The sequence below is a fragment of the Podarcis raffonei genome, chromosome 1 (assembly GCF_027172205.1).
Source record: "Podarcis raffonei isolate rPodRaf1 chromosome 1, rPodRaf1.pri, whole genome shotgun sequence".
Lineage (NCBI taxonomy): Eukaryota > Metazoa > Chordata > Lepidosauria > Squamata > Lacertidae > Podarcis > Podarcis raffonei.
In genome coordinates, this window is record NC_070602.1 from 59,740,457 (window position 1) to 59,758,605 (window position 18,149).

General features: G+C 41.4%; 1 protein-coding gene across 8 annotated transcripts in view; it reads left to right on the forward strand.

Annotated features, from left to right (window-relative positions):
- NAV2 (neuron navigator 2) overlaps positions 1 to 17,895 on the forward strand; it is a 531,973-nt gene extending 514,078 nt beyond the window's left edge. For all 8 annotated transcript variants that reach the window (XM_053388967.1, XM_053389004.1, XM_053389014.1 and 5 more), the window contains 9 exons: positions 506 to 606; positions 2,257 to 2,352; positions 3,553 to 3,721; positions 6,003 to 6,238; positions 7,418 to 7,572; positions 8,485 to 8,753; positions 9,196 to 9,314; positions 13,057 to 13,260; positions 14,514 to 17,895. In XM_053388967.1, the coding sequence (XP_053244942.1) occupies positions 506 to 606; positions 2,257 to 2,352; positions 3,553 to 3,721; positions 6,003 to 6,238; positions 7,418 to 7,572; positions 8,485 to 8,753; positions 9,196 to 9,314; positions 13,057 to 13,260; positions 14,514 to 14,639 (1,475 nt within the window). In that variant the 3' untranslated portion in view covers positions 14,640 to 17,895. The remainder of the gene's footprint in view (positions 1 to 505; positions 607 to 2,256; positions 2,353 to 3,552; positions 3,722 to 6,002; positions 6,239 to 7,417; positions 7,573 to 8,484; positions 8,754 to 9,195; positions 9,315 to 13,056; positions 13,261 to 14,513) is intronic.
- Positions 17,896 to 18,149: the final 254 nt, after the last annotated feature.

Sequence of the window (18,149 nt, forward strand, 5' to 3'; positions counted from 1 at the left end):
TTCACAAATTAATATCTGCTTTAGAGGTCCTGCTATTTGTCTCACCACTAGGAGAGGTTAGGTTGACTTCTTTCTTTAGTTGTGGGTGGGTCCTTAAAACTTATTTGTTCCACACAAAGCTTTTGAATGTCACTCATTTTACTCTCTCTCTTCAAAGGTGATTCTCGCCCCCACCTTTGTTCTCAATCTGTTCGTCATTGTCTTGGGTTGTATCCAACCCTTCTACTATTTCTAGCTCTCCTACTCAGAGAAGACCCACTGAAATTAATAGACATAACTAACTCATGTCTTATTAATTTCAGTGGGTCCTCTCTTAGTAGAATTAGATAGTGTTGTATGTTAAAAAAAAAGTTACAAATTTAAAACTTTTAAGTAGCTCAGGGACCCTTTTTGAGCTGAAAGCCAACTCGTAAATTATTTTATAAATGAAATAAATAACCATATGAGCATATTTTCCCAGCTCACCATTTGTAATTAAAAAAGAATTTGTGTTTCCTGTCCACAGACATGCTGCTGGATGACCCCAGCGATGGTTCTTCTCGAAAAGAAGGTGGCAGGCATGTTAAAATAGTTGTCAGTTTTCAGGATGAAGTTAAATGGAGAGAAGTGAGTTATGTGTGGAGTTTGCTTTTCACCTTTTTCCATTCCACGTTATCAGAGACTAGGTCTGTTGGCATGCTACGTAGACTGAAGTTTTTGCGAGGAAACCCACATCGTTCACTATTTTAAGTATTTTTGTCACTTGAAGTCCTATCTGTAGTCTGAAGCAATGCAGTCAAGACTCAGGTTTTGTCACTAGTTTGCTTCTAGGAAATGACTGATGACCCAATGGCTGATCATAAGAATAATGTTATGCTTAAATGAATAGAAGGTTAAAGAAACTGCTTGAAGCATACAAAAAAGGGTTTAGTGCAGGAATAAAAATGAGGATCTGGCCAGTGGGCCAGATCCTGAACTCCTCCAACCCCTGGAGACCCATTTTGGCTGACCACCTGTTACTCACCTGATTTCAGGTGAAACAACTTAAAAGTCAATCCCTTCAGGGCTTTGCTGTAATCCTTTGATCAGCTGCATGAAAAAGTTCCCCTTGTGGGGAGAGCTGAACTACGGAATACTCCAAAAAGTGGAAAATCTACAGAAATAAGTTGTGTGCAATATTAGCCATACTCTGAGTAATCCCATTGAAATGAATGGACATGATGAACCTTGGTCAATTCATTTCAGTGGGTCTGCTCTGTTGAAACGTTATTTTAGTGGGTTGCATCCAACTATTTCCTTAATTTTCAAAGACTAAGAAAAAAAGGACTCTCCAACCCCGCCCTCAGAAGTACTTCCATTCTCAAAAGATCAGCTTTGGCCTGGTTCCCACTAGGACCTTTCCTTTATCACGGCTTCTAATGGGATGAATATGCTTGGAGTTCTAGTCTAGACACAATGCCAGCAGCCATGGATGTTGTGAAGTCCAGACCTGCTAGTACCCTAGGAACTTGGCATGAATAAAAGAGAAATTGAACCAAACATGCTTAGCTTTGAGGAAGTTTTCAAGATCTGTCTTGTATAAGCTGAAACATGCCCTTTCTCCTGTTCACTGGTTTTAAATTAACTTTTAAAATAAACATTACTAGTGACGAGTGATCCAAGACCTAGATCAGGTGCAGGGTAATGAGAGAGGCACCTGTTTATCTGCAGAACTCGCCTGCTAGGTTTAGAAGGCTTGTAATGTCACATGGGAGCACATTTTTTGACTTCTAAAGGGATCTGTTGTATGCTTCATGGTGACAATGATTTGCAGAAGTCAGCACAGGTTTGACACAAATGGTTCCTTCTAGACTAATCCTACCTGTGTTTTTAGATTGGATTCCTAAATTAGTGGATTATGGAAATGCTCTAGATATAATTTAATGCTGGTCATAATTCAATAAATCATTTGACGACACCCCCCCCCAATATATTTCAGTTAACAAAGTGGTTAAATAGACTGTACTAGTGTTTAGGAACTTGGCACATAATTTGACAAGGTGCCAGTGAGCTTACAGAATTCTTTGTGTCTAGGTTCTGCCCTATTTGTGTGGGAAATCCCCAGTGTACATGCTTTCCTATTCAAAGAATAGATCAGGTCTGCAATGGCACACATTTAGGGGTTATGTCTCAGCCCTGTCTCAACACTGAAGTAGCTTGGATGATGGTGAAATAATTTATATAGTGCTGGAACAGCACCATATTTGCCTTTCTTTTAACATATTTGTATGCCTTTAGGATTCCAGGCCTCGCCTCTTCCTTATCGGCTGCATAGGCGTCAGTGGAAAGACCAAATGGGATGTTCTCGATGGCGTTGTTAGAAGGCTGTTTAAGGTGAATGTTGTTATTTTTGTTACTTCTAACAACTTGGATAGCTTTGAAAGCTATTATTTTTTATTTAGGCAGAAAACTATTCTGATGGGTTCCTTTGCTGCATCAGTTTAAATTGAGGCTTCCCCAAGGCCTGATGTACTGCAGCCTGCAAAACATACTAACTTGAGCATCGTATTTCTCTTTATGTTGTATACATTATTTTTTTACACCGTATATAATGTAGGCTTCTGAAAAGTCATTAAGTACTGGCTGCAGTGTGTGCTAAATAATCTTACTTTATTTCAACATTCTGATCTTTAAAACAAAAAAAGTCAAAAGAGAAGACCAAATACACAATGTATATCTGGTCATATGGTACATCCTTCTTGACCACTGCATCCTCCCAGCTCCAGAGATTCAAATATATGCCAGCTGAGGATATGCGAGACCTGTATGTGCTTCCATTGGAATATGCAGCATGGCAACTGACACTTTTCTGTTGATACTTGTGATCTCACTGAAGGAAGAGGCTTCATGCATTATGCCATAGCCTGAAATGGAGGAATGTAAGAAATACCTTGCTGGGTGAGGTCTAAATTCCACCTAATCCATTCTTTCCCACCGGTGGGTCCACATATGTTGTTGAACCACTCCTCCCATCATCTCTAAAGCTTTTGCTGGCTGGAGCTGATAGGAGCTGGGAGTCCAAGAAAATTCAAGGACTCAACATCCGGGAAACACCTTGTCCAAAAGTAGCCTGCCAGATGCCTCTGAAAGTTCACAACCAGGGTAGGGAGATGACAACATCCCCTGTTACTGTTGTTTTTGTCCAGCACCTGGCCTCTTTTCATAATGTATACAGGGCTTCATATGTGTCTGCACTTCTTAATTTAAATATACAGTGCATATACAATACATTTCACATAGACAGAAAAGTCCTATATTAACTCTCTTACATGGAAACTGAGTGTGATGGTGCAACAAGTACTGAAATCTCTAGTGGGTCTGCTGATACGCTGTGTGGTTTTTGCATATATATGTTACCCTTTCCCTCTCTTTACTCTTTGATTAAAATAGACTGGGTTTGCCTTTCTTCATTGCACAAATTAGTTCGTTTTCAAAATGAAAAATGGAGTTGTGAAATTTCAATATTAGGGAACCAAGACCCTTGAAGATAAGGTTGATGTATTGTTATTATTCTTTTCTACTTCCCTTTCACAGGAATACATCATTCATGTTGATCCTGCGAGTCAGCTAGGGATGAACTCAGACAGCGTCCTGGGATACAGCATTGGGGAAATCGTTCGCACAAATAGCATGGAGACACCTGAGCTGCTTCCCTGTGGCTATCTGGTTGGTGAAAACAATACCATATCGGTGACTATCAAAGGTAAATTATAGGTGATCCATTTGTTACTGTTCTTTGTAATTACAGGTCTTGCCAGGTGTTGGAGAAACCTCAGAGGAGCAAGAGACATTTTCATGAGTTTCTTTCTTCTTCCTATCCTTTTCATGTCTTTCTTTGAGTGAAAAGTTCCAAATGAAGAAGCATTCATGTTCACTGACATTAGGGTGGTTGCATAAAAAAAGGAACAGGGATCTTACACCTTGGAACTGCTGTATAGCAGATGGAATTTCAGCCAGTATTTTTGCTTGTTTGTAATTGTTGACTATCAGGCAAGCTTCGACTGCTGAAGTTTATTTATGTATATTTCAAGTTATTTATTTAGGCATTTCAAGAAGTACGCTAATGCTGGATTTTAAGAGTCAGGTTATAGTACATATATTTTTATACGATCAAAGTGCTTTTTAAGTCGTTTCATGGTAACATTTCTACCTTCCAGATATACAGCTGTTCATACAAATGTTTAAGCTTGATAACTTTTAGCAGGTGATAAACATTCCATCCCTATGTATTCTCCCAGCTGAAGTTCCATCTGCGGGATTCTAAGAATTGCTGACCTTTTTCACAGTCAATTCTCCCTGCTGACATTGCTTGTATTCTCTCCCCCCACCCCCCGGTGGAAGTTTTTCTGCCAGAAAACATAACATTCCCTCTAATATTAAACTTTGGCAGCGAGTGCCAACAGCTATGTAGTCAAAACACAGCCACTAAGAAACAGAAGGGAAGTATCAATATGCTCAGAAGAATACCTTGGTTTACAGAAATATGTGTGCAGATACATTTCTAAACAAAAAAATATGGAGGAAGAAAATATTTTTAAAGCTAAGAGAGAACCACCACCACCCTGGGGTAACCATGAAATATTGAATATCAGTTGGAGGGAGGGGGAACCCACAGAACAGGGGCAAGGGGCAATGGAACAAATTGTCGTGGCTAGTGAGAACCCTGCCATGGCTAGCTGGCTAGTTGGAATTCTGAACAGGAATAATCCACACTGCAATGTTTCATTGTAGTCTCCCTTGTTTATCCCATAATGTACAAAACAAGATTCAACATATCACTTGGTTTTTCAGGGGAAAGAGAAGTATTTTGAATTCAGAGGAAGTTTTTATGGGGTGGAGGCGGGAATGCTGCTTTAAAGTGAGCAAAGTGTGGCATATTTATATGACAATCATCGTAAATGTGTAGAATCTGGAAGCATGAATCTACCCTCTTGAGCCTTGGCTTCTTGGAGCTAGTCTAAGGGGAGTGACTACTGTGTGGGTCCAGGAAGTGATCAGTGCTTCATTGGAAGTACCATCCACCTTGATGGAGGCACTGGTGTGTTCCCTCCTGTAAACCTAGAAGTACATAACAATTATCTAGAAGCACAGAAATATCGAGTTGGAAGAGCCCCCAAGGGTCATCTGGTCCAACCCCCAATGCAGGAATCTCAGCTAAAGCACCCATGACAGATGGCCGTCCAGCCTCTGCTTAAAGACTTCCAAAGAAGGAGAGTCCATCAGCTTCCAAGGGAGTTCATTCCATTGTTCAACAGCTCTTACCGTCAGAAAGTTCTTCCTGATGTTTAGTTGGAATCTCCTTTCTTGCAATTTGAAGCCGTTGCTTCGGGTCCTAGCCTTTGGAGCAGGAGAAAACAAGCTTGCTCTATCTTCCATGCGAGAGTCCTTTAGATCAGGCATAGGCAAACTCGGCCCTCCAGATGTTTTGGGACTACAGCTCCCATCATCCCTAGCTGGTCAGGAATGATGGGAATTGTAGTTTCAAAACATCTGGAGGGCCGAGTTTGCCTATGCCTGCTTTAGATATTTGAAGATGGCTATCGGATCTCCTCCCCTCTTAACCAGGCTAAACTCCCTCAACCATTCCTCAGAAGCTTGATTTCCAGCCCCTTGATAATCACAGGACTTCAAGTGTGTTCTGGCCATGGTGGAATACATTGAAGCTGAATCCTTATCAGACAGGTGTATTCAGTATCCTCAGTTTGAGAGGTGGGAAGGCAGCTTATTCTGGACAGAGTTGCACTCCCCTGAAGTGTGCAAGTTTAGGAAAGCCTATCCAGACATGTAGATGCTGAAGTGTTTTGATCTATTTTATGGTTGGTTTTAATTATATTTAAATGGTTTTTCTTATAATTTAAATAGTTGTTGTAAACCACTTAGAGATTCTGCTACAATAAAGTGGTCTATAAATTTTGTTAAATAAAATCTTCTGGAGATAACTTTTAGTTCTTAAGTTTTGAATGCCGTGTTTTCTGTTGTTACAGGGATTGCAGAGAATAGTTTGGACTGCCTGGTGTTTGAGTCCCTGATCCCCAAGCCTATTCTGCAGCGCTATGTGTCACTCCTGATGGAGCACAGGAGAATCATCTTATCTGGCCCAAGCGGCACAGGAAAGACCTACCTAGCCAATCGTCTGTCAGAGTACATGGTCCTTAGAGAGGGCAGGGAGCTGGCTGATGGTGCTATTGCAACATTTAATGTGGATCACAAGTCCAGTAAGGTGCGTATTCATATAATTGACTTGCCCCCCCCCCCAAGTTTACTATTTACAAATCAAAATAATTTGTTCCTGAGCAGCAGATTGGTGCGATAAAGGCTGTGATGCGTTTGCCTGCCTTGGCAAGCATGCAGGTGACACTCTTCTTGTAGGGTGAGCTGATGTTTCTTCTAGGTGGGATATGACAGACTGTAATCTTACGAGACGCCCGTGAACTCCCCAGCATGAAATCAACCAGTCAGTCATTTTGTTTGTATGCTGCCTTTCCAACTTTAAGACCATGTTCAAGGCGGTTTGCAACATAAAAGAAGTTACATAACTACAAACATAACAAATGGAGCCAGATTTCCACCTAAATCACAAGATCCGAAATAAAGATACAAAAAAATAACAGCAGCAACAACCACACCCCAACAAAAAGCCCTCAACAATACCTCAGCCTAAGATTCTGTTCAGCAGCCTTAGCTTTTGTAGCTGGAGTCAGTCAGGGCCCTGCCCTCCCAGGCCATGTGGAAAAAGGCCTGCAAGAGGACCACTTTTTCTGTCTAGTGAAGAATAGTATCCAGTTACTAATTAATGTCCTCCTAGGAGTCCTCCATTTTGTAATGCTGAGCCTGTGTCCTGTGCAATGACATTCTTGGACCTGGTAGCTTTCTGTAGAAGGTTTTGTGCAGAAAACTAGTTGATACCTTGGTGGCTTTACCTGGCCAAACCTGGCAGCCCCAATTTTGTTACCCTCATCCTGTCATGCAGCACATGCTTTTCATGGTCCTGGCTCCACCCTGTCCCCAGACACCACCTCTCGTTACATGATCACTTCAAGAGAGATCTGTTAATGCCTACAGAGGCAATCTCAATTCTTTGGGGGTATCAGGGGACATCTGTGAACTGCCCCAGAATGAAAGAGGGCCCCCTTTTCCTGTCTCGTGTGAAATAGCATTTAGTGGGATCATAGTCAGCTTTTCAATTAGGATTCTAAGCAAGATGTCAAATTTATCTGAGCTATTTATACACTCTATTCAAAAGCTTATTTCTCTTGGGAGAATGTTGGTGCTGTGTAGTTTGCTATCACACCCTTAACAGAAGACTGTTCTACCACTGAATCCAGCCACTTTCATTTCCTTCAAGATCTTCAAAAGAAATGTCTGAAAGCCAATTTTCTCTTTTGCATCTGCATCACAGGAACTCCGCCAATACCTCTCCAACCTTGCTGACCAATGCAATAGTGAAAACAATGCTGTGGAGATGCCTCTTGTGATCATCCTGGACAACTTGCACCATGTCAGCTCCCTGGGAGAGATCTTCAATGGGCTCTTGAACTGCAAGTACCACAAATGGTAACCGCATGTTCTGCCTCAAACTTTCATGAAAGGAAAGCATTCCTTGAGACTTGAGCTGGCTGGATCCAACTCATTAGTTGCTCGTGATACTATTGAAATCAAAAATTAGCCATGGCTTAGTTCCCATTGAAATCAGTGGGATTTAACTGAAGTGACCTATTTTAGGGCGTACTCCAAACTCCCCAATATGACCAGCAGTGTGGCTTTGCAGAGCAGCAAGGCCACTGTATCATCCTCAGCCCTGTCAGTCATGGCAGCAGAAGGTGAAGGGGCCAGGATAATTTGAGGCCATGCTGTTTTCAATGACATTAAGATTTGCTCAAGATCCAGTGGTTCCTGCGCTTGCTCAACCTCACCCTTGGAACACCCAGTTCTGAGGCTTTCTGCCTGCAAAGACCGCAGCAATGGGGCCACCTGCATGTTCAGCAGGAGCCTGGTTGAGCCAGGAAAGCTTGGTGGAGAGACATCTCTGCCTAATCCAAACCACCACCCTGACATGGGGGGTGAATTTTTCTGCCCATATTGGTCCAGCCCAGAATAAATAACATGTATAGGACCTGCAACCAAAGATTTAGTAGGCTGATGAGTTAGTTGATATTAAAACGTGGAATTTAGCCACCCTGTGCAGTATTCCCCCCCCCCCCATTATTCTTTCACGGATTCTGTACTTTCTGTTTCTTAAGCAGATGAAATATTCTGAAAGGTTCTGTAAAATCACAGATACTCTCAGCCAATACTGTGGGAGGGATGGAGAGGTCTGATCAATGTTGTTTAGGCTCAGATAGTTTTTCTTCACATGCCAGTGGTAGTAGCAAAAAAGTAGATAATGTGATTACTTAAAGGTTTTCTGTTCTTTTTTTACATACTGTGTTTTCTAGACGTTAATACTGACTGATCTGTTTCCCACAGTCCCTACATTATTGGAACTATGAACCAGGCAACTTCCTCTACACCGAACCTTCAGCTCCACCACAACTTCAGATGGGTGCTGTGTGCCAACCACACTGAGCCAGTCAAGGGCTTTCTTGGTCGTTTCTTGAGAAGAAAGCTCATTGAAACGGAGATTGGTGGTCGTATGAGAAATGCGGAGCTAATTAAAATTATAGACTGGATTCCCAAAGTCTGGCAGCATCTCAACAAGTTCTTAGAGGCCCACAGCTCTTCAGATGTTACTATTGGTGAGAACTCAGAATTATCTGTTAGAGCTCTTGACGCATTTCTAAACACTTGGTCGAGAACATAGATTTCATCTACTCTACATAAGATAATAGTTTACTTTTTCCTTAGTGTCCTAATTACATTAAAAATGAGAGCTTTATGAGGCATGGAATCAGATACATTACACTTTTTGTTATAATGTGAACCCTATAAAAATAGGCTGTGTCCAAACTATTGAGGGAGCTTGATTTTAAATGCCTGCTCACTAAAGATGCCATAGCAAATGTTCAACTTGTAGATAAATCCTAGTCTATTATTATGGGTTAATTGGCTCCTTTGTTGGTGCAGTGCTTACATTTCTTTCTCCTCTCTTGCCATTTTTTACTTGATGTTATGGCTGTAATTCAATCCATATTCACCAAAGATGCTTGGCATAGGTAACCTTCTCCTTTTTTCTCACAGGTCCAAGACTCTTCCTCTCCTGCCCTATAGATGTCGACGGTTCTAGGGTTTGGTTTACTGACCTGTGGAACTACTCTATTGTTCCCTATCTTCTTGAGGCTGTCAGAGAAGGGCTACAGGTAAGGAGCTTGCATATGAACTACACCTACTCAAAGAGTGTGGGCACGGGGGAATAACAGATACAGCACAACCTAGGTCTTCACGTCTCATTTATTTGTTTTGTTTTACTCTGTTTATACCCCACCTTTCCTTCAAGGAGCTCAAGGTGGTGTAGATGGTTCTCTTCCTCCCTATTTTATCCTCACAACAAGCCTGGGAGGTAGCTTAGGCTGAGTGGCCATGAGCGGCCCAAGATCCCCCCCCAGTGTGTTTTATTTGCCGGGATTTGAACCCTGGTCTCCCAGGTACCAGCCCAATCCTCTAACCAATACACCACACTGTCTCTCCTTCAAGCCGATCACAGCCCACCAGCCATTTAATAGCCTGACAGGAGCTTGGCAAACCCAAGTATGCCTCAGAAGCTTGTGAGGGAACTCTCACTATGAGAGCATTAATATTGGGCAAACTTACTCAGCAACAAGTCCCCGACAGGCATGGAAAGCAAGAGTATTTCCTTCCCCCACTTTTGACATTGTTTGGCTTTTGGAGTCACGAGTTATGCAGACTTGCATTAATGCTTTCTTTAGCTTGGAAAGGAATTGCACCAATACCTGGTGGGTTAGACCTAGACTTGCTGGGAACACAACTCTGTTAACGGGACTCAACTACTGGAGGAAAGCGATTTTCACCAATTCCTCCTGCAGCACTCTCTATGCTCTGTTGGGTGACACTCGGGGACAGTGTTGGAGCCTCCATTGGATCAGATTCTGCTAACTAAATTAGCTTTTCTTTTCATGCAAGCACATGTCTGGAGCTATCTCACTCATTGGAGTAAGATGTGGGGAAAGGGCACTTCTCTACATAATTCAAGTAGTTTTGTTTGTCTTATCATTCAGAAGAACAAAGCAAAAGCAATGTAATTAAACTAGTTGTAACATTTTTGTAGAGTTTTTTTTAAAAAAAGAAATATATATTAAATTCCTTTATGGTGCTTTAGGAGTCATTAAAGTGATTTAGGAGTCTTTTAGGACTGATTGAACTGATAGTACTTAGTATCTTATTACAAGTTCTAATTGTTCAGCAGTTTCAAGCAGCTCAGACAACACTGCTATTGTTATCTCAGCCAGCATATCTGTGAAGCAAACATGATAACTGCTGGTGACTCTGCATCTTAATCTATTTTGTGTTTCATGTTCCCATCCTCAACAAGTCGGTAACCATCTCAGTCTTGTAAGAAAGGACACCATTTGCTGCTGATTGTTTCCCATAAGAATGTATGGGGATGCCTGTGGTTTTTCAGTGTCATAACTTGCTGGATGCATGGTGATCTGAAAGCATATTTCAGACACTTAGATGGCCTTGAATAAAGAAGAAGAAAAGGGGAAATAGTGTGATAAGTTTATAACCTTAACTTTAAGATTTAAGATATTATTCCACATTTTTGGGAAAGGACTTGAAAGTAGAACTGGAATTTTATAAGCATCCATTTGCCAGGGTGAATCTCTGTCTTTGGAGTAGAAATCCTCTTCTCTCCTTGTTCCACCTGGTATCCTGTGCTTCATGGTGGGTTCTTCTGACATAGCATTTGGTTGAGTGAGAGTCCCTGATTTTGGATTACATGGCACCACCTAGCGGACAAATTTGCTCAGTAACCATTTGGCGTGCTCTCAGAATAAAGCGTGAATTCTGTTAGTTATTTACTTAACACACCCTGCTTTCTGAGAAATTTCTACAAAGCATATTTCACTATATAGAATTGTTTTATTTCATACATATTGTAATGTTTGTAAAACAATTCTGAATAGAGGAAGAATATACTTTATAGCAACACTATGCTATATAGGTTCCTAAATGTTGTCAAATCAGATATGTCCTACAGAAGCTTCAAACTGTCAGAATCCAAAGGTAGCAAAATACATAGACAGAGATTCTGTCTACCTCAAGTGTATGGTTCAGTATCTCCCCCTCTTGTGTTTCTAAATGCCTTGGTCAAGAGAATGTTCACCATAATATATATATATATATAGAGAGAGAGAGAGAGAGACTGTCTGTAATGGCCAAATGAACCACCCGATTTTTGTTTTCACTAATTGACTGGTTCGAAGGAAGCTCCCCAGTATTTTCTTTTAAAACTTAAGTTAAAATTTAACACTTAGGTTATGAAAGAGATGAATAGGAATAGGAGCATTTATGTTTGTCATGTAACCCACTGCAGTCATGGGTTGCTCTTGAAATCTTTATGCCTGGAATGCTAATGACATTCTGATGTTCTCATAATGCATCTTTGCTCCCCATGGGGTGGGTCTGCTTAATGTTCCACCATGTAAGCTGTCAGAACAGAGAAGTATAGCAAGTGAAAAACAATCCCCAAAAGAGCAGCCACCTTAAACTCTGTATTACAAGCATGAAAACATGAGCATTCATTTTCCTCTAGAAACACTTTTTGTAACTTCAGCTTTCATCTTGCTCAAATGGTTTTGGCTGGCCCAAGACGCTGCGTGTAAATATGTTCACAAAAAGCCATGGCTCCACAGAGCAGGGTTTGTGGTGTCTTTTTGCAAGCTACAGTCAAATCAAACCGCCTCTTCAAAGTGGCGAGGGCATGCGTGTTTGAAGTCAAAGACTAAAATGTGTGGAATCACCTGTTCCTTGGGAGCTTTTTGGCACCAAAGCCGGGGAAGCTTGCCAAGCACTGAACTGTAGTTCTTTGATGACTTTGAAGCCAAACATTCAAGCAAACAGTTTGGCAAGGGCACTTCTGAAGCTTTAACCACATTTGGTCGAAAAGGACAGGAGATCAGAGAAGCTTCATACCTCTCTTGTTGTTTACAAATTCTCAGAGGAGACGGTTGTCTATCCCTGAGTGCTTCCAGACAACCTGTTTATTGAGCATTCATCTTGCTTTGTTTGCAGGGAGATTAGGCAACACAGGCTATTTAAAGAGCATTCATTATGAATTGAGGGGTTGTTGGGGGGCGCTGATGACATGTGAAACCAAGTGTTATCCCGCACTTTCCTGTGCATTCTCCTTTTTCTTGCGTCGTTGCACATGCTCAGTTCTCATGAGCTGGCCAGCCCCATTAGTCCTTACTTTCAATTCACATGTACTAAGAGTTCATCCTAGGTACCTGCAACGCATAAAGATCCCATGGTTGCGTGTGATATATGATATCAATGTGTGGTAGGGGCACTTTGGTCCCACCATTCTCCTTGAGGAAACCCTCATAAACGTCTGAGAAATCCCAGGCTTTCTCAGAACATAGAAAACCATTGCTGTGATGGTTGTGACCTATGAGAAATTCAGATGCTCAGACACCTCCAAATGCTTGGGAATCACCATTCCACATCACTTGCAATGAACAGGCAACCCAGGAACCGTTAGAGCTTGGTGCTTAAAGGAGGAAGCACGCAGAGCTCTGGCTGTTCTTGGCCCAGACATTTTTTACACAATGGGAGATTCTTTTTGTGAAATGTCATGACAAACCAAGAGGCTATACCTTAAAGGCCTATATATCCCCACCCCACTCACCATCCTCCACCCCTCCGCCTCTTTTCTTTCCAACTTTATACTGTATGCAGCACTAATTCCTCGCAACAAAGAAAACTGATCTGTAGAAAACACAACTTAAAAAAGAGACAATGCACTTATTTTTGAAAACTAGGAAATCTTTAATAGAAATTTGTTTTTGTTTTTTTAAAAGGACCTATATATTGAAAAAAATTATATTTTAATGAGGGACAATGTCTTGTTCTTGCTTGCAGTTGTATGGAAGAAGAGCACCATGGGAAGACCCTGCCAAATGGGTAATGGACACTTACCCGTGGACAGCCACCCCACAACACCACGAATGGCCTCCTTTGCTGCAACTGCGGCCAGAAGATGTTGGATTTGATGGGTACTCCATGCCTCGGGAAGGTTCAACCAGCAAGCAAGTGCCACCTAGTGATGCCGAAGGAGATCCTCTGGTGAGATTTCTCAGCTAGTCAGCAGCACAAATTTTATTGTGTTGAATGTTGTATTATTTGAAAGCATTGAGACTTGGTCCAGGAAGGCACAGGTGGTCTGTATAATGTACACACAGATGACCCCAGTCTAGCCCCATATGTGGTTTGTGGCTCATCCTAGAAGTTTAGAATTGTGTTGCAGATGTGATGGTGTCTACTTGGCTTGCAATGTCTGTGTGATTGCTTTGTGTATGCTGTGCTGACCTTACAACATGTTCTATGAGATGCATCTCTTAAGTTTTGGAGGGAGTAAAACAGTGATTACAAACCACAGTGGAAACTTATCTGAAGGCCATTCCTTCTTCAAATTCTTTCACTGAGCAGATTATGGTAATGGTGCCCTTTTCATGTTACAACAGCACCACAGAAGCTGCTTTTTCCATGGATTCATTGGATGGCACTGTTATGTGAGTGGTCTTGCCCATTACAAACAAATGGGCAGGACCAATTATGTGGGTCCCAAAATCTGTTATACTATCAACTGGCTGCAAAAAACACACACTTCAGCATCAATGACATTGCATGTGACTTGCAAAAGGGACTTGGATAAGGGGTGGGGAATCTAATCCTCTGAGACTGCATGCATTCCTAACTTGATGTAAGTCTGAGGAGCCAAGACAGAGGAGATGGGGGGGGGATGGACCCAGGAGAACATCAAAATGAACAGAGCAATGGAAGGAGGGTGTTTGCAAGCAGTCGGTTCACACTTCCAGCAAGAGCAATCATACCCTCCCCTGGCAGCCCACTGAGAAGGGAGAGGAAGGGGTGGGCCCTTGACAAACACTGTTTTTAACCCTGCCCAACATTGGCATGTGAGCCGCAACAGATCCAAGTGTTCCCTGACCCTTCATTGCATGATGCGATGGAGATGGGTAACTTACAACCTCCAGAGTAAGGTTGAAATGTTTGGCATGATCTGCTACTAGGATAGAAGGGTTTTGCTAGCTTGTCCAGCAAGCTAGTTCCATTCCACCCAGCCTAACTCCAATTGTGTTTCCACCACATAGCTACTGCCAGTAGTCCATAAACACCAAGGAACAATTGGTTGCCAATCTACTCTGCTTGTGTAGGTGCTGGACTTCTTGTGGCATTGAATGCTTATTGTGGGTCTTACGCAGCAAGCAGAGCAAGTGCTTAAACAGGCCAATAAATAAATGTGGAAATAGAGCCAACATTCAAGTAACACCGCTTGTCCTCTTGTGATATTTCCTCAGATGAACATGCTGATGAGATTGCAGGAGGCAGCTAACTATTCAAGCCCGCAGAGTTACGACAGTGACTCCAACAGCAATAGCCATCACGACGACATCCTCGATTCATCTCTGGAATCAACATTATGATGCGAAAATAGCAGAAGTGGGTTATTTCCCGTGGTCCATCTCCTGCCTTGCTTAGAAGACATAATCACCAAACCATGAAGATCACTGGTCCTTAGTCCAGCTGGACATCTCAGTATTAGAGCTGCAAGAACAATAGAGACACTATTCTGCCCCTTCTGTTTCTCCCCCAACCACCCCCTTTTCAGTCTCAAATATGGGTGCAGGCAACCCAGTTGATGTTTTTGAATTGTGTTTTTATTTTCCTTGATAATTAGAACTGCACTACTATGTTTTTGTTCTTTTCGACATTGCTGTGAGCTCACATGCCTAAGACACTGAATACATGTTTTTTTTCCATACCAACAATTACATTAGTCATAGTAATTTGTGGTGGGCGTGGGGGAAGAAGGAACAAAAAATGCTCACCTACAAAGCTATGAAGCAAAAGAGCTTTGTGCCATGTACTGTCCAGAAAGGGAGGAAAAGTAGTGGATCTTGCCTATGCTGCTTCTGACCAAACTCATTCAGTATTTGCTGAACTTAAACATCATCTTTCAGTCTAACCTCATCTACAGATAGTTCTGGTGCTATAAAATATTTGCTTGCCTTGATAATGTTCCACAAAAGGCAAAGAGCTGAGAAACAGGGAAAACACGTACACACACACACATGTACACACACACACACACACACACACACACACACACACACACACACACTTATGGATGTTCTCTAGTTAGAGATCTGGCTTTTTATGTTTATGTATTTAGTTTTCTTTATATAGGTGCAGATGTAAGGCTTAATCCACCCCAAACACAGATGTTGCACATCATTTGCTACTTTTCAATGGAGCCACGAACCTTTGAGCCACAGCAGCATGTTGTGGACTATGACCATTTTTGCCAGGATTCAAAGTAATGCGTAGGAAAACAAACATACCCACAGCCTGTGTTTTACTTCCACTTTTTGCTTTAGCAGTTGTCACCGCTGAAAAGGCAAGTGGCTTTTAAAACTAGATTGCAGCTTGTCTCTTCAGGAATAGGATCTGCATCAGGGAAGACTGGAAGCAAAACTCCAGTGTGGATTTCATCACCCATGGATGCACATCCGTTCTTTGCATAGCTCCCCATACCGGAAGGGTGAAAACACGCTTAATGAACACTTCCGGTTTTAGTTACACTGTTAATTAACCCAAACATTTACCAAAAGTTTGAGGCAGCAATTGTTTAGCCTTCACACTGCCCAAGTACAATTTTTTAACACTTCATCCTCAAAATAAACTATTTTTGAAATGCCCTCATTTTCAAAAGCCACTTGTCATGAGGAATGAGAATTCACTGTTTTTCAGTACAAAAACACTAAAGCCTATTTGGACTCCTGGAACTTGTTAAATCATTTTTATTAAGCCAGGTCTTGCTTAAAGGAGAACTGTGTCTTTAAATATTTTATTTGTTTCTTTGAAGGGTCGTGTTTTTGAACGTATCTGGTTCTTAGATTCTCCTTTTCCTCCTTGCCCAAACGCACAGAGTAAAGATTCGTGTTTTTAAAATTTTTTTTTTTAAAAAAAAAATCTTGGTGCTTCTGCTGGGGAACAAGAACACCTCACAAAGAATTGCACTCTGGTTTGTGTTTTTCTGTTTGAAATATACAACTAGTCAGCTGTCTCAGGCTGTACCACAGCTAGAGCCACAGTCAACACACACACACACACACACACACACACACACGCCTTTTCAGCTATCTTTGGGTGCTGATTTTTTTTAAAGTGATGCCTTACCTACTTTCTACTAATTGTGTTTGAATTCCATTAGTGCTGCATATGACGGGGGTTTTTTATTTAAACAAAACAGGGCTATAGGAGTCATCTCTTGGAGTACAATTATGTGAGTTGCTGTGAATACTGTTTGTAATAAGATAATTGAGATTTCTTCTGTTTTTTTAAAAAAATGTGACAATAACTAAAAGAGTGGAAAAAAATAAGAGGGAGAGGGCTTTTCAGAATGTCCATATCAACTTACAGCTAACAGTTTATTGGACAAATGTTTATCTAATGGAGGCAGAAACAAATATTCTAGGATGCTGTACAGCATCACTGCTAGAATCTTTTGTTTTAGAACATGCAGGTTAGATGTTTGTCACCATTTTGAAAAGAAAGTGTTAAATCTTTGTAGGGTTAATATGATGCAACAGACACAAGAGCCCTCTTCAGACATTATAAATGTCAAAGCGTATAGGACAGTCTTCAGCAACCTGGTGCCCTCCAGAAGTTTTAGAGGGCACCAGGCTGGCAAAGGGCAATGTAAGAGCTCTTGCCCCACTTCCAACCTTGTTGTGTTGAGCAGCAAGGTATATAGGGGGCTTGTAAATGGGTACCCCTGAGCATATTTACAAGCCTCTCTGCAATCAGGAACCCCAGTTGTGCAGAGGTTTGTCAGCATGTTCAGGTGAGCAAACTTACAATCCTACTTCAATCCTTACCATTCAACACAGCAAAGTCGGGTGGAGGGGAGCAGGACCACTACACAGTGTTCCCTGCCTCCAAGACATTCAGAACCTGGTGGTGCAGCAATGAAACTGCTGTCACATTTGCAAAGCTAAGCAGGATCTGCTATGATTTCAAATTGGATGGGAGACCATGTATTGTAATTCCTGCAGTGAAGAGGGTCAGACTAGATGACATTCAGAGTCCCTTCCATCTCTACAATTCTATGATTCTAATTATCACCTGTGATTCTAACTTTGTAATGCCTGAAGAGGACTATGGTTATGCTACCATGTCTCATGAAAGAGTAAGGGTTTTTTATTATACCTCATAACTTTCTGCTTTTGGTGACGTGTGAATTTAATCTGTGTTTTGGAGTTTTTTGTGAACTTGCTCCCATTATGTTTTTCTAGAACTAATGGCTTGTTGAACTGTTGAACCAGAATTGCTTGAGTGTTTCATCATAACAAGATAGAAGGAGGGTACTTAGCTAACCTTCATAATTCTCACCTGGTTGCTGAAAATGGGCCACAGTGATCCACAGCCCTAAGCAGATCCGTCTAACATGCTGGAGAGAGCTAGTTTTTTAGCTCCCTGCTTCTTAGGACCTCTTGCGGGACAGATTTGAAAGGTTCTCCCAAGTCAAAAATTCCCTTCATATGGAAATCATCATCCTAGAAAATGATTCTTTCTTTGCCTTCTCCCTGAAGTGCTATCTTTACACTTGCAGGTTTTTTTAAAAAACAAACAAACCAAGAACCAGCATTAAAATAGGAGATCCATGTACATTTTGAATGGTATAGTCCCAGGAAATTTGTACTGCATGCCTTTTATAAATGTTTGAATAGATTCATCATACCCAAAATTGAACACAGTCTGGACTTCTTTCAGCATAGCACTTTCCTTCATAGGAATATGTGTTGTTCTCCGTTAAAATAATTTTGAAGGAAAAAGAAGTTTAGAGGAAGACCACTTGCATTGGGAAAGACCCATCTATGTCCCATTGGAGATTGGTTTCTACATTGCATGTTTTTAAGCAGTTTCTGTTT